Source organism: Osmerus mordax, chromosome 4, assembly GCF_038355195.1.
Source record: "Osmerus mordax isolate fOsmMor3 chromosome 4, fOsmMor3.pri, whole genome shotgun sequence".
Classification (NCBI taxonomy): Eukaryota; Metazoa; Chordata; class Actinopteri; order Osmeriformes; family Osmeridae; genus Osmerus; species Osmerus mordax.
In genome coordinates, this window is record NC_090053.1 from 5,649,599 (window position 1) to 5,675,556 (window position 25,958).

General features: G+C 41.2%; 4 protein-coding genes across 9 annotated transcripts; 1 reads left to right on the forward strand and 3 right to left on the reverse strand.

The window, feature by feature from the left end:
* Nucleotides 1-253: 253 nt before the first annotated feature.
* On the reverse strand, nucleotides 254-13,929 carry LOC136942324 (neuroepithelial cell-transforming gene 1 protein-like). Of its 5 annotated transcripts, none has more exons than XM_067235182.1 (14): nucleotides 13,687-13,929; nucleotides 13,404-13,515; nucleotides 4,686-4,785; nucleotides 4,148-4,214; nucleotides 3,914-3,973; nucleotides 3,361-3,468; nucleotides 3,068-3,235; nucleotides 2,901-2,963; nucleotides 2,714-2,810; nucleotides 2,558-2,634; nucleotides 2,194-2,451; nucleotides 1,878-2,048; nucleotides 1,512-1,698; nucleotides 254-1,313 (listed from the first exon to the last, which is right to left on the reverse strand). In XM_067235182.1, exons 2-14 carry the CDS (start codon nucleotides 13,507-13,509, stop codon nucleotides 973-975), a joined length of 1,803 nt encoding a protein of 600 aa, XP_067091283.1. In that variant the 5' UTR covers nucleotides 13,510-13,515; nucleotides 13,687-13,929; the 3' UTR covers nucleotides 254-972. The 5 variants fall into 5 exon arrangements, with proteins under 5 accessions (XP_067091283.1, XP_067091285.1, XP_067091286.1 ...); XM_067235184.1 differs by lacking the exon at nucleotides 13,687-13,929 and adding an exon at nucleotides 9,015-9,082 and having other exon boundaries at nucleotides 4,686-6,357; nucleotides 13,404-13,433; XM_067235185.1 differs by lacking the exon at nucleotides 13,404-13,515 and having other exon boundaries at nucleotides 4,686-6,357.
* Nucleotides 13,930-14,237: 308 nt separating this feature from the next.
* LOC136941994 (calphotin-like) lies at nucleotides 14,238-19,803 on the reverse strand. 2 transcript variants are annotated; one of them, XM_067234707.1, is made up of 9 exons: nucleotides 19,450-19,803; nucleotides 16,944-18,948; nucleotides 16,691-16,784; nucleotides 16,356-16,536; nucleotides 15,918-15,932; nucleotides 15,515-15,598; nucleotides 15,336-15,406; nucleotides 15,098-15,233; nucleotides 14,238-14,851 (listed from the first exon to the last, which is right to left on the reverse strand). In XM_067234707.1, the coding sequence occupies exons 1-9, from the start codon at nucleotides 19,720-19,722 to the stop codon at nucleotides 14,828-14,830; spliced, it is 2,883 nt and encodes a 960-aa protein (XP_067090808.1). In that variant the 5' UTR covers nucleotides 19,723-19,803; the 3' UTR covers nucleotides 14,238-14,827. The 2 variants fall into 2 exon arrangements, with proteins under 2 accessions (XP_067090808.1, XP_067090809.1); XM_067234708.1 differs by lacking the exon at nucleotides 15,918-15,932.
* A 48-nt stretch (nucleotides 19,804-19,851) lies between these two features.
* Nucleotides 19,852-22,987, reverse strand: slc35b4 (solute carrier family 35 member B4). Its single transcript, XM_067234709.1, has 10 exons — nucleotides 22,777-22,987; nucleotides 22,360-22,473; nucleotides 22,176-22,278; nucleotides 22,020-22,069; nucleotides 21,821-21,902; nucleotides 21,626-21,686; nucleotides 21,293-21,405; nucleotides 21,120-21,195; nucleotides 20,793-20,868; nucleotides 19,852-20,670 (listed from the first exon to the last, which is right to left on the reverse strand). The coding sequence occupies exons 1-10, from the start codon at nucleotides 22,851-22,853 to the stop codon at nucleotides 20,424-20,426; spliced, it is 999 nt and encodes a 332-aa protein (XP_067090810.1). The 5' UTR covers nucleotides 22,854-22,987; the 3' UTR covers nucleotides 19,852-20,423.
* Nucleotides 22,988-23,305: 318 nt separating this feature from the next.
* golt1bb (golgi transport 1Bb) lies at nucleotides 23,306-25,574 on the forward strand. The gene is made up of 5 exons (XM_067234901.1): nucleotides 23,306-23,447; nucleotides 23,718-23,809; nucleotides 23,918-24,096; nucleotides 24,196-24,277; nucleotides 24,897-25,574. Exons 1-5 carry the CDS (start codon nucleotides 23,423-23,425, stop codon nucleotides 24,933-24,935), a joined length of 417 nt encoding a protein of 138 aa, XP_067091002.1. The 5' UTR covers nucleotides 23,306-23,422; the 3' UTR covers nucleotides 24,936-25,574.
* The last annotated feature ends 384 nt before the right edge of the window (nucleotides 25,575-25,958 follow it).

The window sequence follows — 25,958 nt, forward strand, 5'->3', positions numbered from 1 at the left end:
CAAGAGTAACTGCTTCCTGAAAGAAAATATGCATGCTGGATACAGTGCACAACATCATCTTACAATCAACCATTATCTCTTAACACTGAGCTTTTCATTTAGGAACGTGAAAACTTCAAATCCCAAATTGGTTTCTTTATTGTTTCGATTTGTCGTCACACATACAGGTCGTTTTACAGCGTTTCTTTTTCTATCCCGTCATCACATGTAGCAAGTCTAATGTCAGATCTTTGTTCTGGTAATCGCTTCCTTCGTTATTCCCACAACCAAGTGAACCTTCACAGAAACCATTCTTAACTCACAAACCTCACACCCTGCAACTGACCCAACAAACAACACTTTTCCCAGCATTTATCTCCCTTTTCTCCAGACATCCTTTATCTGACTGAATTATTTACATGCGTTTGTAAACAATATCTACTGGCTGAAGATCAAGAACACTAGCTGCTGCATTAAAAGAGACATGGCCAAAGCCTTTGTGATCATAATAGCATCCAATAGACCACACCTGCAGGACGGACAGCAATTAATCAACGACTGTGGAAAAGAGTTACATGTTAACTACAATGACCTTACCACATTACAAGAGTTCTAAACAATGCTATGTATACAAGAAACAAGGTTAGTCATTTGAGCAAATATTTTCACTTAACTGCTGTAAACATTAATTCAGTCACATTGGCACATACTGTGTGAATATTCCCTTGTAAGCTACAAATAGGTCTGTACTGAGACAATTCTCTTCACTTTGACATAAACGACATAAACTGGACGGAGGGGATTTTACATAGCTAAATAGTTTCCAGTGCCATCACTAACGACAGGCTTGTGCTATGGCAAAACCACTACAAAATAGGTATGTAATGGAAATATACTAGTCTAGTACACAAGAATAAGTCCAAGATACAAATCAAATTGTGTCCAAGTGCTTGTCTCAAAAGCGCCTGTACAGATTCAGCATAGGTCTAGTACCTACACTCCTGTCTCCTTCCTCTTCCCCACTGAACTACCACTGCACTTTCTGTGCAGTTTACGTTTGAGGGAAGAGGAGTTTGAGGAAGGGGTTTGAGGACAAGGGTCAGGCTCGGAGAACTGGGGACAGTTCTCGCCTGAAACTTCATCAGGATTAACTGCAGAGTGTCGCTTAACACTGATAGACTCATTGTGGTCAGTGGGATGAGACTTCTGGTGTAAATTAATAGCACTGCGCAGGCAGTTGAGCCATTGCTGTTTGTGGAAGACGTCATTGACCTGGAGAGTGTGGGACTGCCCGTGGGATGGATCCATGGAACGCACACGGAAAATGTTCTTGGCTGGGAGCAACAACAAAAAAAACATGAATAAAATAATATCAGAGATACACACTCCCCCTCTACCATGTCTGTTACAGCAGTCTGTTTCTCATGTACACACACACACACACACACACCAGGCCCCAGCAGAAGGATGAGCAATGGCTTTCCATTTCCCTGTAACTATTAGGAAACACAGCACCCTGGACTCCTGCTCACCTTTCTCTCCATTGCTAAGAACTCCCCTGAAAGAGCCTCCCATTCGGATCTCCCCATCCTGCAATTCCTCCAGGGCCAGATCCCGGACTGGTATGGGCTGCCGGTACACCTGAAAGCAGCTCTTCTCATTCCTCGTCACTGGCCGGGTTAGGACCAGTAGCTCAGAGAACAAGAATACATGCAGTTTCTGGAATACAATGCAGAGATAGATTGTGACTCAGATTGTAAGAAACAAATTAAAGTAAATTATTTCTCCAAATGTACAATTTCCAATGTACTATTTGCAAATGGTGTGTTCTGTATGCTTGTCTACTATGTAAACACTGTCAAAAATGTAACCCGAGTGTAAAAGAGGAAGATGCTCACCGAGCCACTCTTATTACGCAGTTCTCCGTGACACAGAAGCGTCTTGCAGCTGTCAATGACAGGGTCTCTCTGCTTCTCATCCAGGTACTCCAGCTTATTAATGTAGTACTGGCACTCAGATTCTCCCTTTCTCATGTTGATGTCAGACAGGACTCCCTGGATTATAACAATCTATAATGACAGTATTACATAAACAGAAAGTTCAATATTTTTCAGGATTCACAAAGGGCTTAAAATGACCAGGGAGTATCAGAATAACATATACTGTATATGAGTATAGAAGTATTTTGACGAGTGTGTATTTGAGTGAACATACTGCTCTCTCCAGACAGGCTATGTCAGGATGCTCTGGTGAGGTGTGTCTCAAGATCTCCCTCAGCAGTAGGGGGTATTTGACCAGGCGGGAACGAGGGATGTCCAGAAAGCTCCACAGGTCCAGCTTCCTGCTAAAAGGGGACTCTAGGCATCGCTGTAAGAAGTCCTGGACTCTGCGGTCCTGCTTCTTCTGGTCCAGCAGAGCTTTGGCTGCCAGCTGGTTACTGCAGTATTCTTTGTATGCATTCAGCCCAGGCAACTGTAAAAAAAAAAATAATAATTGTCATGAAAAACAGAATCTGACCAGTTCCGGATGTGCTAATACTAAAGAGACTTTGCTAACACACAGCAAAACTGATACCTACCCAGTCTATGACTATCTGTCCAATCTGGCCTACTGTTCCATTGGGGCCAGTTCTATTTGCAAGCTTAGTCAACAGATCTATAGGGAGGATACATGCGTCAAAATGAATTCTGTCTTCAAATGGTAGAACTTGGAATAGCAATTTGTAAAAGCTCACCTTCATGCAAAGGGATGTAAGCATCTAGATCTCCAAATATTTGAGCCAGCTCCTCGTCTGTCATGATGGAGAGCTTCAGCATAGGGTCGTGATATGCCTGTTGACAAGCAAAACCATGTTGGTTATACACCTATACACCTTGGTACAGCTAGATTTACCCATTTTACCAATAATTTGAGGTAAACACCTTTCTCGCCATTTGGAGATCCTCAATGAGATCCTGCTCCCCTCTCAGTAGTTCATGAATGGCCTAAAAGGGAAGCACAAGTAACCATGACCCATCACCAAGTCTTTACAGAGTTTATCATAAGAGGCATACTGTTCTATAATTATGACCACAATAAATTGCAGTACCTCCTGTCTCTTGATCTCTTTGGTGGAATATGTGCTCTTCTGATGGACATCCAGGCTCTCAGACCACAGTGTGCTGTTCCTGCGTTTGGTGGGAGTCTGGGCTGCTGCCTTGCTGCAGGACTTCAGGGACATGCTTGGTGACTTGCCATCACTACGCAAGGACATGGACTGGGTTGGGGGGGGGGGGGGGGGGGGGGGGGCAGTGACAGATTGTTAGAAAATATCTAGTACTGGTGACCCTTGTTGGATGCTATCTGGAAGCCTTCAGGCAGAGTTAGGTAGTTAGTAGCTACCTGGATGGTCTGACCAAAGCGTCGGACTGCACCATTCTTAGAAGGGGAGATCAGATTGGCCAGTGATGACACTCTTCCCAGTGGACGGACACGCTTGACACTAGGTTCCTGGGTGGGGGAGACAGTTCTCTTATTACATTGTATCACACTAAGTAATGTCTGATTGTATGATAATTTATGACACTAATCAACTCATTTTATGTACTTCCATTCTATCAAAGCATAACAAACACAGAGCCTACCAGCTTACAGACAAAGAGATTATCCTGGGCCACAAATGCACCAAGAGCACTCATGAGTCATGACTAACGTCACTTGCTACCTGACTCATTCAGGCGGATTAGAGCACTTGCGTATGTCGCATGAGCACTTATTTGTTGCATTTCCACAGGTAACAACAGGTTCTATTTTTTGTAAAAAGCCTTTTATTTTATCCAGGCTTTGAAAATCAAAGTATTTTTTATTTCATCCAGGCTTTGTCAATCTATAAGACATGTCTAACGAGTGCAAAATAGTGTTTTTTGTACGGTCATAACTGTGAATTGATTCTTACCTTGAGGTCAAAACTGGACAGACTGACAGTGTCATCGTCCTTCTCTTTGCGTTTTCTTTTCTGTGGAGAAATACGTGATGCTTTGTTTCAGAAATCATCAAAAGTTGATAAAAAGTCAATAGACAGACATGCTTTATCAAATTGTAATTGTCTATATCCACAAATACACCAATGTAGCACACATTATGTGCTTGCCTAGGTCTATTGTTTGATTTGTGTGTAGCCTGTACTCACCAGACTGAAATCCCACGGTGTCCCTGGTGTCAGGAAGGTAAAGGAACTACCCCTCTGCAGTGGAGGTCTATATGAAGTTCAATAAAGCATTTTCTAAGGTCTTTTTCTACAACCGTTTCTACTATGAAATACCAGCAATACAATAACACTGGATGTATGGCACGAGCATACAACAGAATAACTCAATTGATTGTCAATCCATGGCATTTTTAGTATTAGTAGTTGGGGAATTTGCAGAGTTGGGCATGTGTGTAGCAAGAAATATAATCGCTCTTTCAAGGCCTCCAGGAAAGAGTTAGCTAAAAAGGAACATTGATAAAGGGAACAATGTTATCATGTATTCGGGCCATGACTAGAAAAAGGCAGATCCCCATAACATCAAATCACATGCAACCAGTTATGTTCTGTCATTTAACGACAAAAAGTTACATATTAGAGATAACGATAGCCTAATTGTCGTTAACAGACGTGCTATCCGCTGTCTCTACGCCACTCATGTAGAAATAAAACATCAAAAGCTAGACCAACAGTGTCCTACTTTTTGGAGTTGATCCTTGCGGAGTCGGGGGATGTCTCGGAACCCGTGTTGACGGTAGAAGGCCTGGTTGAAAACACTCTACGGCGTTTCATCTTTTTCCCTGCAAAAGATTCGACTTCCTCTTTTTCCTCCATTTGAGAAATTGTGTGTGGTTAAAATAAAAAATTCGGATTTAAGTATGGCATGGATCTGGTAAACTAAACCTTTTCAAAAACAATACGACGAAGACAAAAATCTTGGGAGGATAGACGCATGACGGCGGAAGTTTGAATATGGCGGAACTTGAGAAATGACCAATAGGAAAAGGGCTCGAGGCTTTCATGATTTGCACACAAAACCGGCTGATTATGTGAATGTGAGAATGTATTAGAATGCATAAAAACTTACACCGTTAAGTATTTCTTACCGGACACAGAAAACCACGAGAATAAATATATTGGAAATGTTTGATGAACTATGTTTAAACAGACATCTGGCTCTTTCTGCTAACGGACATTTATAATACAATGCAGTACAATATGATACAAAATAATTGACTTATGTAAAGAGAATGCGCTATTGGAAGTATTGTTTCAAAACCACGACATGCTCCAATTAAAGTTAATTATCAAGCACCAAACAATCAAGAGACTTTGAATGGCAAAATTTGTGAATTTCTTCTGACCAATTGTTTTATACATGAACAAATCCGAGCTAGTTCCCAGGTGCACATTAATAAAGGCATTGATACACAAATACAATGTAAATCAAGAATCACAGTCAAATTAAGAACACACATCTCTCAATACAACACTGCACTTTTCATATTATGAACTAGGTATTGTAGGCTAATGATCCAATAAGCAAGTCTGACAGAGCACCCTTCTAAACATTCAGACCCTAGGTTGTTGGTGTGACAAAAAGAAACAATGTTCGATTTATGAGATAATGGAGAACATGTTGTACTCTTGTTGAATACATTTCTCTCACTGAATTCAAGATAATTTCTTTCACTCAGAAATATATCTGACAATCAAATAACAACAGAAATGGGATAGGGAAATCAAAATACCCTATGAATATTACATAAGGATGCTTGTATGCAGGACTGTTGCTTTCTCATGCTGCTTTACATTTGTTGCGATGGTGTACTATACATATTTGCATATAATAGTGAGGAGTTCTTACAGTTTAAACAACGGCAGAGAAACACAATGACAGATAAAATTTGGAATATTTGATTATGTAATTTGAAGGCTGCTCTGACATTCTCTCTGCATTATTAATTGCACCAAGCAGACACATTCTGCATGCTCTAACAAGAACAAACAAAGCATATTATCAAACGATGCACTGGCACTCTAGTGAACATTTTAATCACTCCTGCATTGTTGTGGGGCCTCAACACCCCAAAGGTTGATAGTCATGCCTACAATGTGACCTCCCTCCATCTACTTCGTCCTAGACTCAACGTATGGTTAGGCTGTGATCCATCAAGCAGGAAGTGATTGGCTCCTTGGACTGTGGTTTTGTCCTTGTCCATGAAAATGTCATCACCTCTGCAAGGCCATCCATTCCCATTTCATCAGGATACCCATCTGTCAGCTGAAATGTAGTTTCTGACTTCACTGGGGGAGCGACTTGATAATGTCAGACAGGACATGGGATGCCTCTAATCCATCAGGTCATCATGCTGCCAGATAGGACATGTAAATTCACAATTATGTTTTCCTAATAGGATTTTACAACGAGCCATTAAAAATATAATACATAAAATATATTGAGGCAGAAGTTCAGGGTCAACACACACTGGACCTAATTAATAAAGGAGTCCTTCACACAAGACAGGTTTAAAGTATTTATTCAAATGTTCAATGACAATTTTACATACGGTACAGGTCAAAAAGATTGACTTTGTAACTATTCAAATACATTAAGATTATAAAACAGCAGTTAAGTAGTTTCCTACACTGATTAACACGTTGACCTTGTGTCAGATTGACCCCCAGACTTTATAACTTATTTTAAACGGTGCTAGAAAGCCCAGAGTGCTCTCATCTCCAGAGGAAATTGATTATCTTTTCTAAGAGGAGTAGTAAAAGATGGAGGTCAGGAGTGTGGGACCAAGACTAGCCTTTTGACTAGTGACTTTTGAAAAGTACTAACACTGCAAGTTAAAATGAAACTATGGAATGAAATTACATTTAGAATAGATCTGAAAGAAGATAATAATGACATATTAATGATAATACGATATGAGTGAAAGAAGCCAGGCTATTATCAGGGGAAGAGCTACTGTGATTACATCACCATTTTCTCATGACACTGGTTCCATGTGTTGTTTGTCTACCCCCACAGCACTGATTTCATATGGTGCTAGACACTAAAAACACATCTAAACCACCATAGGAAACCAGGCTTTGAGTGCAGTCTGCTCCTGTTCTTTGTATGGTGACCTGTACACTTAATAAAGTAGAGTTTTTCTTAATCTAAGGCATGGGGACTATTATATACGACTAACAGTTTAGATAAATGTACTGAGAAAGGAGGTCACGGGTTACCATGTTTACGGCAGCAGTTGAAGAAGTAAGAGTCCTCCTGTTTCACCAAACCACTGTTTGTCCAGCAGAGGGCAGTGTATCATTTTAAAATCTGAGCCAGAACAGACATTTTTTATTAACTTGCAAACCTGGCAACACAGGGACAGGAGTTGTAGTTGTAGTAGTAGTAGTTGTAGTAGTAGTTGTAGTAGTTGTATTCCACTTCTGGTCAACTCACAAAAACGAATTTGTGTTTAAGGTTGAATTTGTCAAATGCACTATACGGTATAATGCTAAAAGTAGATTTGAGTAATTCGACCTTCCTATACTTCATGCCAATTCTTTTGAAACCATAAGTCCGAAATTTAGCGGGGAAGACATTGAAGTCATGTGACCGTGGTGTAGTTCGTTTATAGCCTATAGTCATGTTGCCTTTATATGGTTACAGTTTTCCCATCTTGAGGTTAATGTACATTGGTGTGCGGCCCCAGGTTGGCGTCTGAGTTAATGTTCCTTAGCTTGCCGCAGTGGGTTCATGCTTCGGGCATACAGCCTATAGAGCAATTATCCTTCATAGCAATGGCTATTGCCTTATAGAGATGTGTGTGTGTGTCCAAATTGAAGAGAGAGAGCTACAGAGAGAGTATGTGCGTGGGTGTGAGCGTGTTCAAGCATGTGCGTGTGTCTGTGCATGTTTAGATTACTATATCTGCTGATAGAGGTTATAAGTCACAAGGGCCATCCTAGAGAAATAGTCTGACAATTATAATGCACGATAATTTAGACAGTCCAGAGTGATTACACAAAATGACCTAAAATAATATATTTGCTATAGACATTAGACATAGACGGTTATAATATAGAAGACTAGAGAGGATCACAGTGAGCTCAGTTAGCCTACAATAGCCTATTGTTGTGAATTAGCACTGATAGGGTGTGGCACATTCCAACTATGACTAATACCCTTCTTGTATTATTCCACACAGAAATTATACACTTAAAACACAGGGCAAGCTATAATTTGAAATATTCTATACAAAGACAAAAGGAAATTAAATCTCTCTCTATTCTGTATGACCTGAGAACCCATCCTCTTCATTCTTATTTAGACTTACTGGGCATATTCTGAACAAGAATCCTATTTCTCTCCTCCTTGCATGGGATAAGTAGACACGTCAGCACCATCTACCAACTAAGCCACTCTTGAGGATACTGACTGAGTGAGAGGGGAGGCTAATGGGAGCATGAAGCTGTTGGTGAACCTTTTCTGTACAGAAACCCAGTAAGTGTCTGGGCACAAGGCCAGGCAGGAGAAAACCATCCCAGTCCTCTTAACCAGGACATTGAAACCTAGCCTATCCTTCTCATATCCAGCTATCACCCCCACTCTCCTGTCAATGTCACTTGAGTTAGTGTGTCAAAGCACCATGGCAACTACTCCACTTCACTGAATAAAATGAATCACAGACTATCATTGTGTCAGATCAGTCATAAATACATGAATTCTGAGAGCTTCAAATTTTTCTGTAAAACCCTTGGGAAAGATGTATAATGACAGAGCTGACTGTCCATTTGTGTGCATCCTTGTTAATGTGATGGAAAAAAAATATTATAATAAAGCAAAACAAGCTAAAAAAATTCTGGCATGCATGTGATTGTTACACTTGCACGGCAGGATGTTCTAATCAGTCGGCAATGAAGCTGAACTTTCCCCACGCATGTAGTAGATCAGTGATTATGCAAAACTACAGAGACAGGAGAAATGAGACAGAATGAGGTTTCAGGAAGCGCTGCAGCTATATTTACCCACCTTGTCAATGTAGGACAGCTTCCAGGTATAGACAGCTTCCAGGTATAGACACCTGGCACTGAGATACACTATACAGATTCAAGAGACAAATAATACTGTCAATAGACATACAGTGTCCTCGTATTCACAATACAATGGCCACCTGAAATCAGTGATTACAGACACTAGGATGGAAATTTTACTAGGATGGGATTTTAATTTTCCAAGAGATGAAAATCTCAATGAGTGGTCTGAGAAAATAAGAAGCAGAAAATGAGAGTGGTAAGAGGTGAGAGAAGGTGTAAATGTGTGTGTTGGTGCGTGTGTAAAAGATGTGTCAGCCAGTGTGTGCGTGTCAGTGAGAAAGGGAGCAGTCACGTTCAAAATATAATTCTACACAAGATAATCCTTAATGTCCTTGAATACGTTACTGTATATCTTCCAGACACTTTCTTTGTGCTTCTGTAGGGATGAGTGAACGGCTGCTCTATCAAAATCACAGAAGCACATACACACAGCACCAGCTCACCCACAGCAGACGCTTGTTCGTGTTTATGGTCGTGCACTCTTGTGTCTACAATCCAGAATATGAGAGATAAAATCTCTTGGCATGACCACTGATTGCAACACGATGTTCAAAGTCTCTGATGAAACCCTCAACTATTTGACCCCATCAATGTCAACATGAATAATCACAGGTCACAAATGATAATAAAAGGTTACACAACATTGATAATCCATGTTTAGCCATTTTTACATAGTAGCACATGTGCAGTATAAATGCAAACAATGCTATACAAAATTAGAAAAAGTCAACACTATCACAAATACTGGGATATTATTGGAAAGCACATATTAATGAAGAGACTATCATAAAACATACAGGTTCACATCCACAGACAAACAGTCTCAAGCCAACATACCTGTTCAGTTCCATTCTACATGAAAGTTATCTTGCCGGTCTGCTTCAGTGGGAGACCGCGGAGTGACTGAGCAGTAGATGCTATGTACTGTACTTTAGGTACCAGTGAGAGCTGTATAGTCTCTGCCTTCCCTCATTCTCTCCTCTTTTACAGTGAGTGCTACTGTGATACACCATCATTTTCATGCTCTGAGTCAACACTGTCTTCCTTACTCACTTCTTCACACACACACACACACACACACACACACACACACACACACACACACACGTACACACACACGCAGGGAAAAAGTACCCATCTCATTCCAGTCTAAACAAGCCATTGAACACAGTTTTTTGTACATGAAGTGGAATTGAACAGCTCCAGAATCATATGGTGACTTACTTTGCAAAATATTCAACAAATGAAGATTTTTTCTTACTTTCTTTCTACCCTTCTTAAAGCCTGTCAAATACTCTGTACTTATGCAGTGACGCATTGCTGCTTGCATAATATGCCCCATGAATTTCACCATGTCATGACCGCACTGACTGGGAAATTCCCAGGAAGCAGGAGGAAGAAATTGGATCTGTGTGCTGATGGCAGGTGAGAGGGAACAACTCAAAATACAAGGGTTGTGCTGCCTCATTCCATTCATGTGACAGGAAACAGAGATATTTTGCAGGCCAGTCATAGATGGTTTCAAACACACATACCCTCACAGGCACCAGTTGGCTGACCACAAGATGAGTCACCCCTTCTCCTACTTTCTTCCCATCCTCACGGTGCAACAACCATGACCTCTTACCCAGATCTGTTCCCTACCAACACCAACTAGTCTCATTCAGCCTCAAGGCACGATTGCCTCCAGTCCCTCTTCCTACACCTGTCATTCACCAAGGGGAGCAAATAAGTGTCCGATCATGGATCCCATCAATGGTGCTCTTGCCTTCCACCGTCACTCTGCCCATCCCTCTGTTCTGTCTGTGTGCTGTTGTAACATTAGAGTGGAATGACTGTCTGGATGTCAACCACGCCGCAAACTATCTCCACCCACCACCCAACATCCTGGCAATCCCAGTTCATTGCCTGCACAATCAAAACCAGCTGTGGCATCTGGAACCAAATGAAGGCCTCTTTCTTATGACATGTAAAAACACACACGCAGGTAAACATTTCCTCGATTTCTACTACTTCTGCTAAACCTACAGTGACATATGTCTGATGCTCTATCTCCTAGCTTGTTTGATAATTCTACAACAATAAACTGAATTAACTCAACTTAATTGCAACACAGCATGCAGAGGCATTCAAAGACAGCAGAGAAAGCCTTAGGAGCTAGAGAATTGGAATCTGATTCCTGTGTTTCTCTACAGAGCAGAGGACTAGGCAACACAAACATTGTTGTTATGTAAGAGTTCCCCCTTGACAGGTCTCCACATCACAGAAGCGTCCTTGGTAACAATCACTAGTAGCAACACTTAAGAGGGCGGAGGGGGGGGGGGAGGGTTTGTATAATGGTTAGCTACAACCTTTATCCAAGCACAGAGGGAGTCTAAAATACATTATCTTTGTTGTGTTCAGGTGAGGTAGAACACAAATGAACCAAAAGAACAGTGTGCAACAATATAGCCCACAACATTATTGACAACAGCAGCCACCCACTGTAATAGTTCATATTAAAAGTACTGACCAATACTTGACTTGCTGCAGTGCCTGAAAAGCTTTTCTGACAGGTGCCATAAAGGAAATGAGAGAACCCGATACTTGCTCTGGCTTTCACTGCACTCAGGCTACAGCTAACTTGTCCTCTCCCTTGTTGTCACTTATTGAAATAAAGGCTGCTGCACTTTAAGTTTGTAGAAAGACTGAAAAGCAAAGACACAGATGCACATGCAGTGACAAGCCTTATCTTAAACAGGTACTCTTTATCAGGCCATGTTGTAATGGCAATCAAAGTATAAAAACACTTTGATGCCTGACTGAACATGCCACTGACCCTGTACATTCACGTAAGTAGTAGACTAACCAGATTGTTCTGATGTCAGGTCTGCTGGATCAAGAATCTGCAAAGACTATTACTCTTTAGGAGGCATGCCAAGTGACCAGTCAGTGAATGCAAATAGAACCAGTGTGTGTTTGGACAGCTTTTATAGAATCCATGAAGTTATCTGGGTGTGGCTCAGACAGACTGAGGTCTTTAACTCTGTCCAGGCAGACACTATGACTCTGCGTGATTCTGTCCTTCTAAATAGCTTTTTTGTAGAATAGATCATATATTAAATATATACACAATTGGTACAAGTTTGAGCTTTGCAGACACTGACAGTCAATATTCTAAAATCAACTAAAAGCACAGGAGTACATTTAGTCATTTATTTACATTTAGTAATTTAGCAGACGCTCTTATTCAGAGCGACTTAGTAGTAGAATGAAAGAATAGTTAAGTAATAGATACTACAATCTGACGCACAGCGCCATCTCCTGGTGACAAGGTATACACTAAGCAGCCTTTCATGTTGAGATTTGACAGTTCAAATTCGGAAGTTAAAAGCAATGAGAGTGGAAAGTGCTGTACTGTTCTGAGGGTGATTGTTGCTCATGTATGTCACAATGTGCACCTGGTGTGTCACAGAAGGACTTCTGTTGCTGTTTTCAACCATAAAGTTCTACTCTACAATGTCAACTTCAGAATGTTTCAAACTATCTTGCTGGTTGATATCAGTAATACCATTGTCAAGAGTGCGAGTGACTTTACCCTAGCAACATAATTCAATGGCATCCCCTGCTTCAAGATATGCAAAAACAATACTGGATAATATGTTAGGTGTAGGTTAGGTGAGTTAAATTCAATATATATATATATATTATCATCAATCCCCATAAAGCACATGTGTTGCGCCTTTATCACTAACATTACCTACAATTATTTCGCTAATTAATTACGTCCATTAACATTAGCCTATAGCCTATATTTTATACTGCCGCCATCGACAATATTGATTAAAATAAGGCTACAAACTGAGCCGTAATGTTGAATTAACATGATCGATAAGTTTCATTCGAATTAAGAAATAATAAAATAAACACACAAAAACAGGCTTACACACAGACATACCTGTAAGTAGTATGCGCCCCTGATTTGCGCCAGTTACAAGCCCCGGATGATTTGAAAACACATATGCGCGTGTTTTCGGACACTAATAAAAGAATGTGTAGGCCGGCCCTGCGTATTAAATTAAGAAATTGTTGAAGGAAGAAAGTGACGGGGCCAAATTTGACTTGCAAAGTCTACTTTACAAAACAGCTAAATCCATCTCTCAATGATATTACTATGTGCGCGATATGAAGGCAACTGGCGGTAAGGTAAAGTGTTTCACAAATGCATTACAAGCTTGAAGTCCGCACAGATAATATGCAACAACCTTCGAGACGTGATCGCGCAATCAGATCCAAACTAATACAACATAAGATTTTCTTTTTAAAACATTTGGTTATAGCCTACTTTTGTCTCGCGTTCTCAGTCTGGGCTCCCCAGTTCGCCGTCGGTCCAGAAATTCTATCTGCGCAACATCATGTGGAATGCGGACGACCCGACCAAAAGTTGTCATGTAGGCCTACAAGGACACGCAGTAACACAAATATAAACATAACTATTGTTGTAGGCATCCTTTTCTAAACCAGTGTAGGCCTATTATAAAGAATCAAACAGGTTCATTCCAACCTATCGAGCTTACAAGCTACCTGCAGTAAAAGCATTTAGGACACACAATATAACTGTAACTTACATCAGTGATATTCTCGGGCTAAACTCCCATTTCATTGCTAGAAAAGAACGACTGAAAGGTTCGGTACAGGTGTAAGGCATCCTTGATGGCATTTGTATCCGTCTTCTTCACCACAATTGATGTTCTGGGCGGTGATGGTTGTTTGTTGTGCCTGGTCAGGGCCAGAGGCTCCTGACGCACTCTCCCGAGTAGGCTACATAAGTGACGTTTTGTTTACATGCATTACTTTACGGTTGTCGTACCTTTTCTATATATCTAAAATGCCTGATACTGAATACTACGGGAAAATCTTGTTACAGCATATTGATACTACTTCAACTCTTTAATTTTGTTAGGCTTTTAAAAAGTAGGCTACCTACTGCATTCATAGTAAGTGAAGGCATTCCTTTGAAAATCTGTCAAATCATTTGTATCCTAGGGATGGCTTTGACAGTAATTGTCTACTATAAATTGATAGTGTAGGTTTATGGCAGTGAAGGTATGGATGGATGTCCACAGGAGTGCAGTCTAGTAGAGAGCAGTTGAACATGCAATGACACTAACAACATATGTGGGGTTTTACAGTAGTTTATTTAGACAACTTTTTTCCTCTTTTCACAAAGGAAACAAAGATCAAATACCAGAGAATGCCTAATTTCACCCATATTCGATCAGTGCTGACCAAGTTGGTTTCCATTAGTTCATATCAAACTTTATGTAACAATACACAAATATATGCATTTCTGGGATATATTACCGTCTCTGAAAATGGGAAATTAAAGTTTTATCATGACAATTAAGGCACAAGTCTACACCATTCACTAAACAATGCAAAAAAAGAAAATTTTATACGGTACTGCTGAACATGATAACAGAATCACTTCAGTTTCCATTGGATTTGTGTGTTCTGGCCCGTACAAGAAACATGACTCCACAGTAGACAACAAGTTCCACATGCTGTTGTAGTGTGGTAGCCAATTCTGCCATTTTACCTCAATTTCTCTCATGAGGCAGGCTTCAGTCTCCCACTGCAGAGCCCTGTCTCTGGGCTGTTGAAATTGACTTTGGTGAGTGTGGATGATGTCGCCGTTCTCCTACCCTTTGGTATAACAGTAATGCCATTGGTGAATCAATAAGGCTCTCCTGACACATGGCCCTGAGATCACCCTCCAGTGCTCAACTTAGTCTGGAAAAGAAAAGAGAGAAATTTAAATGGCCAATGAGAAAGGTAAGAAGAGTGAGGACTGAGGAACTGAAAGCAAGTTATACAGTAGGTGCACAGAAAATGTATTATTACTTTGACATTGTATGGATTTAGTGTCTGCTAAGGGTGAAAAGAGGACAGAGAAGAAATATGGATATTACAGCTAATCAAGGTGAAAATTCATCATCATTTGCAAGCATAAAAGGGGTTGGGGGTAATAGGTGAGACCTGCTTGGCGTTGTCCACACACTGCATGTAAGCAGATGCGATGCTGGAGCAGGAGAGGGTCTGTCCTGTGTTCTCCCTGTAGCACTTGAGGATCTGACTCTGCAGGTCACCGCAAACTGGCTGAATATTAACACGTCTGGAAGGGAAATGATTGAAAAGTCAACACACCTTTCTGTAACTTATGTTGGTCTGGTATGAGATGTGAGACTTATTTTAGGGCCGGCAGACTGATACTCACGCAAAACGTCTGTGAGTTTCAGCTGAGCCTTGCTGGAAGTTTTCGGTGGTGACTTTGTAGAACTGGGAACTCTTTTGGCAAGAGGGATATATTGAACATTCAACACAATACAAAAAACATTCGACCATGACATCATGTGTGTGTGTGTGTGTGCATGAGTATGATATTGTAGGCTTTACCTTCTCTTCAAGCTTGGCAACATGTTCCCTGAAGAGTATGTCCTGCTTTTTCAGCTCCTTTTCTTTCTCGTCTAGTTTATGGGCCTGAGAAGGACATCATACAATCTTAATCTGTTAAATAAACTGGGGCTGACACAGAAATACGCTACCATTATTATATAAGTAATGTCTCTGATGTTTGAGGCCATCCAATCACCTAGAAGGTCACTGTATGGAAGGTAAACACCCATAAACCCACTATCTAATAAATATCTATTGTGTAGAGGATCTTGTCATTCTTTCCTCCTTTTTTATGAGCAGAGATTATAAACTGTATCTGGTACATGTATAGCCACTATTATGGATGAGAACAGAGAATATAAAAGAAAGGAAAGTCTTCATGCATAGAGTCCTCGTGTCTTACCTTGAGTTCCATCCACTAAACGGAATGCACAGAACAAGGAAGAGAAAGTTAAGACAGAGATTTATCTTTACAGATGAAGAGAAAACGTCCAAGATGCACTTTCAATTTGAAACAGGAACTAGTCCAGTTTTAGCACAAATCTGATTAGGGGCAGGGGTTATAAGGGTTGCCCTTGAGAGGGTAAGATCATCCAGATTTCACTAGCAGACCTAGATTTCCAACCAACAGAAACAATCCCGGCAGGTAAAGACCAAGAATCTTATAGAACAAGATAGGTAGAGCAAATGCAAATATGTCTAAACCAAGCATAGTCTTTTTCATGCAGTTAGTATTAAGGATATGTGTGCATAGAAAATAAGATGTAGTGCATCAATACACACTCCTGTGCGCGCACACACACACACAGACAGTTGGACCATGTGACCCCTCAACGCTTACGTAGAGCTGGGCCATGAGCCTTTCATCCTCTGTTTTCATGCGTTCCTTCATGATGGCCTCCTTCATGGTCTCTCTCTGGGCTGCCTGCTCCAGCTCCAGAGTCTTCTTGACCTCCTCCTGGATCTGGACTTGGGCTGCCAGCTGAGCCTTGGCTCTGGCCTGGGCCTGCACCTCCTCCAGTCTACAGACACCAGAGACAGGCAGCCATGTGTATGTCTTACACATGACAAAAGATAGAACGCCAATACTTGATGCAACAATGTTTCGTGATGTTTTCGGGTTGGGAAAAATATTGATAGTCAGGTTAAATGATGAAGTGTAATACGTCTCCTTACTGTTGGCGAAGCTCCAGTTGCCTCTGGCTCATCTCTTTCTCAAAGCCTTTCACCAGCTTTTCTTGGATTGATCTTCTCAGCTCCTCTTCATCCACTATAACAAGAGACATGATTTCTCAAATTAAGGATGTTCTACATGACTATCTAACCTACTGGTGCAGTTACAACATTCACATGAGCACCAGCATTAATGTGACCATTAATAACAGCAGGGGCCTTATGCACTCTTATGTGAAAAAGAGATCCAACTTACCTATTGCGGGCTTGGATGGGATCACTACAAGGGCCACTTCCTCGATGATGGGGGGTACTGGGAAAGTGATCACGGACTCTACACTTGGGGAGGGGACCATGGACTCTACTGGTGGAGGGGGAACCTGGGTTTCACCTATGGGGGATTCAGTGGGCAGGGTGGTGACCGCCATAGAGTGACATGAGGGAGGGAGCACCATGGGCTCCATGTCAGGCTCTGGTAGAGGTGCTGCTACTGGGGTAGCTGGGGGTGGAGCCATAGGCTCAGCAGGTAGGGGAGGAAGGTGTTGAGCAGTGGGTGGAGAAAGACCAATAAACACAGGATCTACAGCTGTAGGGGGTGTTGGGAGGTCAACCGCTTCTGTAGGGGGTGGAGGTGAAGGTAGAGTCATATGTGAAAATGGGGGTTCTACCGGTGAAGGTAAGTCTACAGGCTCAATAGTGGGAGACAGGACAATGGGTTCAACAAGGGAAGGGGTTGGTAGAATAATAGGTTCTGGCGAGGGCGAGACTACAGATTCAACAACAGAGGAAATGACTGGCTCAACAGGGGCAGGGAGAGAGGAGGGGTTTGGGGCTGCAACAGGTTCCATGGGTGTAAGTAGGACAACAGGTTCAACAACTATAGGTAGAAATACAGGTTCAACAATAGTCGGTAGGACTACAGGTTCAACAACAGTCGGTAGGACTACAGGTTCAACAACAATCGGTAGGACTACAGGTTCAACAACAGTCGGTAGGACTACAGGTTCAACAATAGTCGGTAGGACTACAGGTTCAACAATAGTAGGCAGGACTACAGGTTCAACAATAGTAGGCAGTACTACAGGTTCAACAATAGTGGGTAGGACTACAGGTTCAACAATAGTAGGTAGTACTACAGGTTCAACAATAGTCGGTAGGACTACAGGTTCAGAAACTGTAGGAAGGACTACAGGTTCAACAATAGTAGGTAGTACTACAGGTTCAACAATAGTGGGTAGGACTACAGGTTCAACAATAGTAGGTAGTACTACAGGTTCAACAATAGTCGGTAGGACTACAGGTTCAGAAACTGTAGGAAGGACTACAGGTTCAACAATAGTAGGTAGTACTACAGGTTCAACAATAGTAGGTAGGACTACAGGTTCAACAATAGTATGTAGGACTACAGGCTCAACAGCGGCAGGTATAAGGGTTTGGGGTACAACAGGTTCCATGGGTGGAGGTAGGACAACAGGTTGAACAATAGTAGGAAGGATCATAGGTTCAACAATAGTAGGGGCTGGTGAAACCACAGACTCAGCAATGATGGGGAGGACTACAGGATCAACAGGTGCAGAGAGAGGGGTTAGGGTAGAGGGTACTACAGGTTCAACAAGGGCAGGGGTTAGGGTAGGGGGCACTATAGCTTCAACAGGGGCAGGGGTTAGGGTAGGGGGCACTATAGCTTCAACAGGGGCAGGGGTTAGGGTATTGGCCACTGTAGGTTCAACAGGGGCAGGGAGAGGGGTTGGGGTTGGAAGGGCTACAGGTTCAACAATAGCCGGAAGAACTCCAGTTGGGGGACAGATATGTTTTATGGGTACAGCTGGGGTTGTAGATTCAACAACTGTAATAGGGACAACTGTTTCAACTGGGGGAGATAAAGGTTTAGGTACAGACTCAATAGGGGAAGGTTTAGGTACAGCCTCAACATGTTCCACAAGAGGGGGAAGTGCCACAATTGGAGGTGGAGGGACATGAAATTTAACAGGAGAAGGTGGGGTGAACTTTGCTGGTCCAGGAGATGAAGATGGTATAGCCATGGCGGGTGGGATGGAGGCTGAGGTTGAAGGTTCCTGGGCGAGTGTTGGTGGCAAGGTGGCAATAAATGGAGGAGAAGACTGTGTTCGAAGGGGGACTAGGTGTTCCACTGTGGGAGTCAGTGTGGTTCTGGGGGCTGCAGGCTCAGGCTGGATTGGACGAGGGCGAGGATAGACGGGCCCTGGAGATTCTTTCATCCGATTGATGACCTTGTCTGATAGCTGTACAAAGAGATTATGGTATTCATACAATCACTTGGAAACGTTCACTTGTTTTCCCCCACTTAGACAGGTGGGTGTTATTATAGATAATTGAGATGTCCAGCTGCAATGGGGATGTTTAAGCAGTTCTTGGGTGGAATTGCAACTACAACTAGCTTTTGTCCACATGAAATAGCGAACAAAGATTTACAAAAATAGTACAGACATGCATGCTACCTCTTATCAAGAATGCATGTCCTCTACGTCTAGCCTATATTTAACTTACATCAGACACCCTGTTAAAGCAGTGTGGCTAGGGAAATTGTGTTGTTTTCCATGTTATCATCCACAAATAGCCTATATCATTTGCAATGTCGTTTTTAACGCTCACTTGATTTGTGAACTGCTAACATATACAACGGTATACAACTGTAAAATGTATAAATTATGTGCTCTACAAACTTTCGAAGGGCAATCTATGCATTTTAACACTTGAACACAAGTTTGTGTATCGGCACTCACCCGAATGCCCTTCACAAAAGTAACACCGCGGTCGACATCGTCTTCAAACGAAAGGTGACTAGAGCTGTTTCCCCCCATTTCTGAACTATAATCTGTTATTGAAATATATGGTTTATTAATAGGTAACGTCCACGGTGTGGGTTGTGGACCTACCAAGACCACATTCGGTCCAGAGTTTAGAACAGCCCCACACACAACGCTGCAAACGTGCCCTTCCCACTTGTGAGTTAACAAAAACGAATACCATTGGCTGGACAAGTGGGTCTTTAACATCAACGTTTTCTACTGGTCCACCTTCATTTGTCACTGTGAAGAAAGCGTACATTATGTTCCATTATATCTTTCCATACTATACATGGGAACATAAGTCCATTTTTTTATTTTATTTTAGGGGAGACTGATGATGCTATGACAGGGTTTTGTTATACTTCGTGACAATTACTTGTCCTGCCAAATATCCTGAGAAAGACCTGTATGACACAGTAGCCTACATGGCTCTGGCTACAGCCTACAACAGATGTATGCAATATTGTATTAATTTGGCATCTGCGATATTGCCTCGGTGTCACCGCATATAACATTTCCACTGATTTCAACTAAATGTTAACAGCATCAGCATGTTCCATCCAAACAGTATAATCGCTATAATTACGATTTTCTGTGCATTACAACTTCATATGATATTCTTCACCAACAGTTAAAACATATTCCACACCCATAACAAACCAAACTGACAAAATACATGTTAAGTTTGCCTTCAGTCAATGGAGTGCACGTTATTCTAGTGGAAAGGTATCACTAGTGTAAACAATGGAAAAATGCATTTACACACTTGACTCTCAAAAGCAACATGATACTGTCACTACCTAAAATAAAGTCCTACAGCAGAGGGATAAACAGGCCATATCCACACGGATTCATGTACAGTACATCAGATTATAGGCACTCTCAGAGTGGGATGTTAGTGTTGCACATCACTCCATCTTCTTCTCCTTCTCTGGTCCACGCAAGACAGTGCGTACACTGGACCACACATCTGTGTACAGCAGAGTGCCCAGGAACACAACTGCAGTGCCAACCCAGTGCCAGACAGTGAAGGGATTATTGAAGTACAGGATGGAGATGATGAGGCTGAGGAACTTTCTCAAAGTCACCACCAGTGTCACTGTGAGTGAAGCACACTCCGTTGTCAAGATAAACACACCACGAATGCAAATATATCTGAGGAAATAGGTTAAGTTCTGTACAAGGAACATAGTCTTAACTGAACATATTTTGCAATTGTGTCTCCCTGGTGTGTGGGTCAATTGCACAACATTGTAATTCATTGAGCACAAGGATACTGTGTTATGACATTCATCAGAAGGTATATCCACATCACTGGTACAGCTTGTCCAATCACAGGGACCTCTACAGGAACTGAAAAACAAAATATTGTTTACAGCACAACTCTGATTACAACTTCCATCACACTTCTGTGACTAATGACACTCACAGACCTAACTTTTCAAACTCATTAATTTCCACAATACTCAAAAATTGATAGGTTATGCTTTCACTACTTTGACTGAGAATTTATCGAAAACTTTATGAGAAAGTAATAACTTAATAAATTACGTTACGACAGGATTCCTTCTGGATTTCCCCCAAGTGAAAAACTGTTAACTTACTGCTTTGACTGAAGAGTAAACCGTGGTTGTAGATGTCTGTAGACAGGAGCAGGAACCCAGGCAGAGGAAGGCAATGCTGACGGGGAAATGTGATCATTTCATGTGATATAGTAAAACACAAATAGAATGATACATGGTTAAAGGTAGGTGGGGGACATAAGAAGGTTGCTCACATTATAGAAGAGAGCTTCCTTCGAGTGCTGTTTGCCATACTGCTTGTACAATGTCTCTTGGAATATGCCCATTCTTGCAGACATGAGAAGTGCAAAGGTCAACATGCCAATACCTAAAAGAACCAGAATAAAGTTTAATAATGACAATGTTGAATTAGTGACGACACAAATTAGGCTCTATGCCAAGGTGAACCTTACCACTTCCAATGACATTGAAATATATATTTACTTAGCACATGCCCTCGAGTACACACCCAGGCACACACAGGTCAACTTTCACAATGTAAATGCAAGTCATTTTGGAAGAAAGCACCACTTGGAGGAAAGACTCACCAAGAAGCCAGCGTAGGAAGGCATAAAAACCATCATCGTTTGTGGCCTCATTCCCTACGTTCTGAAGAAAGAAATTACAAGAATAATAGAACACAAATATTCCTTACTTACTAACTTATACTGTTCTGCACAAGTTATTATGAACTGTATGAAGTAACAAGTATTGATATCTGAAGTCCCCATTTATAGACTCACCACTTGTTTGGCAGACATTATGGTGCAAATGAAGATACCCGTGGACACAAGGACTATGGACATATATTTACTGGTTGAATACCTTCAGGGAGACAATGCATGGACATTATCACAACATTGTTCACAGGGTATGCAGAGAGGCCAGGAACAGTAATGTGCACATAATTCATTGCAAAATGAAGTGAGAGAAAGCAAGTACCTTTTCTTCAAAATAATTATACCCAGGACCATGTTAGCTATTAAAGATCCCTGTAAAGATAAGAAAACCAACCAAGAAGGTTAACACACTGGCAATTGGTGATATTAGATATTTAGGTTAAGGAGAGATGGAAAGCAAACGGATAACAATACTCACAGATCTAAAGATCATGTGCAGTGGCATGGAAATATTGAAGTTGAGGGCGTAGTTGTTGATCACACTGACAGTGAAGAACATGGTCACCATGATCACATAGTTACTGAAAAAAAGAAAAAAACTGTTAGAATCTAAATACAGGTGGCATTTCACAATTCATATTGAATGCCTCTGTATATGATACCTTATAGGGATGGCTGGTTTCTTTCTTCCAAAGTTTGCCTCGAAGATAAACCCCTCCAAAGCAATACATGCAAACTGAGCAAATGTCACTATGTTGCCGCATCCAGGAAACTCTCTGTGTACGAAAAAACGATTGAAGAAAATCTTTAAAATCTTAGCTGCATCTTGTATTTGCAACCTATGCTGCAACGTGTCAAAGTCAAAGTAAGAACTTATTTATCATGTGCACTCACAGTGCCACACCAGTTAAATTCCTAGGACATGGCAAGCAATAGTTACAAGGCATTCAAATTTGAAACATTAATTAAAAATGCTATAAGCAACAAATACTAAAATCAGCTAAATACATAGTATAAGATAGATCCCAAACCTCCATGTGACAGATCGCTAGTGACAGAAACAACGGTGGACAACTCACCTTATAAGTAGTTCCAAAAATACAACGTTACTGCAGCACCCAACAAAGACAAGAACTATTGCAAAACTGGCATTCATGTTTTCAAAATAGCTTGCAAAAGTTTGACATTAAGGTTCTTCATTCGAACTTTGACATTCTGATTGACAGTGTGTCTTATCCCCAATCGAGCAAGTAAACACTTTAACACTATAACACGTTTCTCCCTTTCCTCTGTTTTCACTCCGGCTTTTAGTTTCCGGGTTGTGTGTTCATGGGTGCTGTAGTTCAAAATGTAGCCACCCCTTCAAATAAACCTACATATCCCAAGAAAATGGCCATGTTCAGACAAATCACAACAAGGACTATAATTTAATAAAATAATCTGCATCATTAAATATTATTATTGGGATTCAGTGTAAATATTATAAGATGTAATAAAGCTGAGCTGGGAAAAAAAAGTTAGCTTTGGCCATGTCGCTGCACAAGCTTCCACAAACAGCAGATTTCACGTCGACAGCGTGCGTGAGTGCGTGGTTGGTTGGTTCCGGAAGACGTGGCGCCAGCCTCTGTTCCGCTCAGTGCCAGCAACAAGCACTTCTTAACTGTTACATCAGATATTTAGCTATTTTGTGTTGTTTAAAATCAACTGAAGTGTACTAGCGCCAACATGATTTCGCTAACGGATTCACAAAGTAAGTTTTTTTCTCTCTCAGCATATAGTGCTTTTTGGTCAGCAGCCATCAACCTAGACTAGCTAGCTTACTGTAACGATGCTGCTGCTGTCTCAATTGAATGAGAAATGGGCCTATTGCCCTAGTTTATGAGCTGGACTTAGTCAACGTTGTCTATCAGTTAAACTTTTTTTAAATCTTCCTGACGTTTTAAAAATTAATACAAATTAAATAAAATAAAAATGTACACAATGGTGTTTGAGCTGTGAGATTTGTGTTTGTATTCTGCAGAAATCGGGATGGGACTGACAGGCTTTGGGGTGTTTTTCCTTTTCTTTGGTATGATTCTGTTCTTCGACAAAGCGCTTCTTGCCATTGGAAATGTGAGTTAGATGTTAATATGCTGTGACAAATACGAGATGCCTTTGTGTTTCACAGAACCAAACCTAACATCAATATAAAGTTGCCTAACACTTTGTGTGTCTTTGTAGATACTGTTTGTTGCAGGCTTGTCCTTTGTCATCGGCTGGGAGCGCACATTTAGGTTCTTCTTCCAGAGACACAAAGTGAAGGCAACTAGTTTCTTTCTGGGGGGAGTGCTTGTGGTGCTGATTGGCTGGCCCATAATTGGAGTTGTCCTAGAGGTCTATGGTTTCTTTCTCTTATTCAGGTGAGTCTACAAGAGGGTGTATAAGATCACAAGAACAAGGAGAGTCATCAGTTTTCAGTCTTGCATCTCTTTCTCTCTCACTCCTCTTTCTCCCTCCAGGGGCTTTTTCCCAGTGGCAGTGGGCTTCATCAGGAGGGTGCCTATCCTTGGGTCTCTGTTAAATCTCCCAGGGATCAGTGGAGTAAGTATGATCTCAATGAAGAGCCAAAATCATACGGCCCTTCACTGTGTTTGGTATGTCAATTAGGAATGTTATGTATGATTCTAAACTGGTAAAGTAAACAAATATACTTGGGGACTGATGTTCTGCACACCCACTTCTCTTGGGCAACAGTACTATCTCCTCAGTGTGGACCTACTAAGACTGGCGGGTCTTAGTTCTGCCATACTTGCGTCAGTGATGACCCCAGCCTTTGTTACTTTTGCTCTGCAGTCTGTCATGCCTCTCCCTACCACACTGTCATTGCTCTGCAGTTCCCACACAGTACAATACTGTTCAACTCTAGTTTCCCAGTCTGATGAGACTATGTGCTTATTGTCTCTTTATACCAAACCTTGAATGCAGAAACCATGGTCAGTTTTTACCCCTTTCTGCCAAGTTAGCTCTCGAGGCGAACTTCTACATTACGGAATGACAAATCCTTCAGCGTTTCAAACACCCTCTAAAACATAATGTTTTCTTTAGGTATTGTCTCTCCCAAGTAGGTGTGTAAACAGTTGGTGTGTTTAAAATGTATGGTGATATAAGTATTGAGTGTTTTATGTCAAGATTGTGACTTTGGCCTTTTTTTTTGTTTCAGTTGGTGGACAAAGTTGGCGAGAGCAACAACATGGTATAACATTAATTGGTTATTGCTTTGAGAGGATATCACCTATTTATAATAGCTATTATTGATGACTTTATTCCATGTTGGGCTACACTATCCCATTGTAAAGGTCAAAGCTGTGAATCAAAACCTCATACTGCTCAAAGGAAATTGTAATTATGCCTCGGCAAGTGACTGACACATTTCCGACCTAAGTAAATGGCCATGACTTTTTGTAGCCATTGGACATCTGACCAAGGGACTTTGTCGAGGCCCAGATTGGGCCCCCCTCAGTTTCTTTACTCCTCTTGACTGTCTGATGATGGTCGACATGTCTGGACCAACCACTGGATGGAAAGCTCTATTAAGGAAGTCAGGGGCATGTTACAACAGCCTTTTAAATAGAATGTTGTGCCTGTGCAGCTAAGAGAGTATTTTGGTTTGTTTTGATCAAGTGTTTCTGAAATGTACAGTGGTTGATAGTGTAGGTGGTGTGACAACCAACCATAGTAGAGCAACAACCGCACAATGGGTCATGTGTGCATCTACAGTACATAGACTGCTGGTCTCACTCAGTCACTTTGTATTAATACGTAAAGAGGCTTGTCAGAGATGTTTTACTTAATGTAACTTTTGTAAATACATACTTGAAATAAAGTGTGTTTTTTTATATTTGTTTTGTCATTTGACTAATTATTTCGCAGCAGTAAATATTTGAATCAATTCAGTGTTGAGTAATTATAACTTGTTCAAAGAACCTGTAAAAACGTAGCCTACACTTCGCCATGTATGTTTGTATAACATACATGGCGAATAAACCTGATTCTGATTTCCATAGGGCTCGCAACAGAGTATCATGCAGTGCCGTCTATAGTCTAGCCTCAAAACGCTGCTGGGCAAAATAACAATCTCTCATCACTTATTTATGTGAAAAATGTAACTACATTTCTTATTCACACATGTACAATCATGCTTTATTACACATCAAACAACATTTCATATCACTTCAAACCAATGAGACATTGTACCCTCCTTTCCTGTCTTTTTTATAAGCAG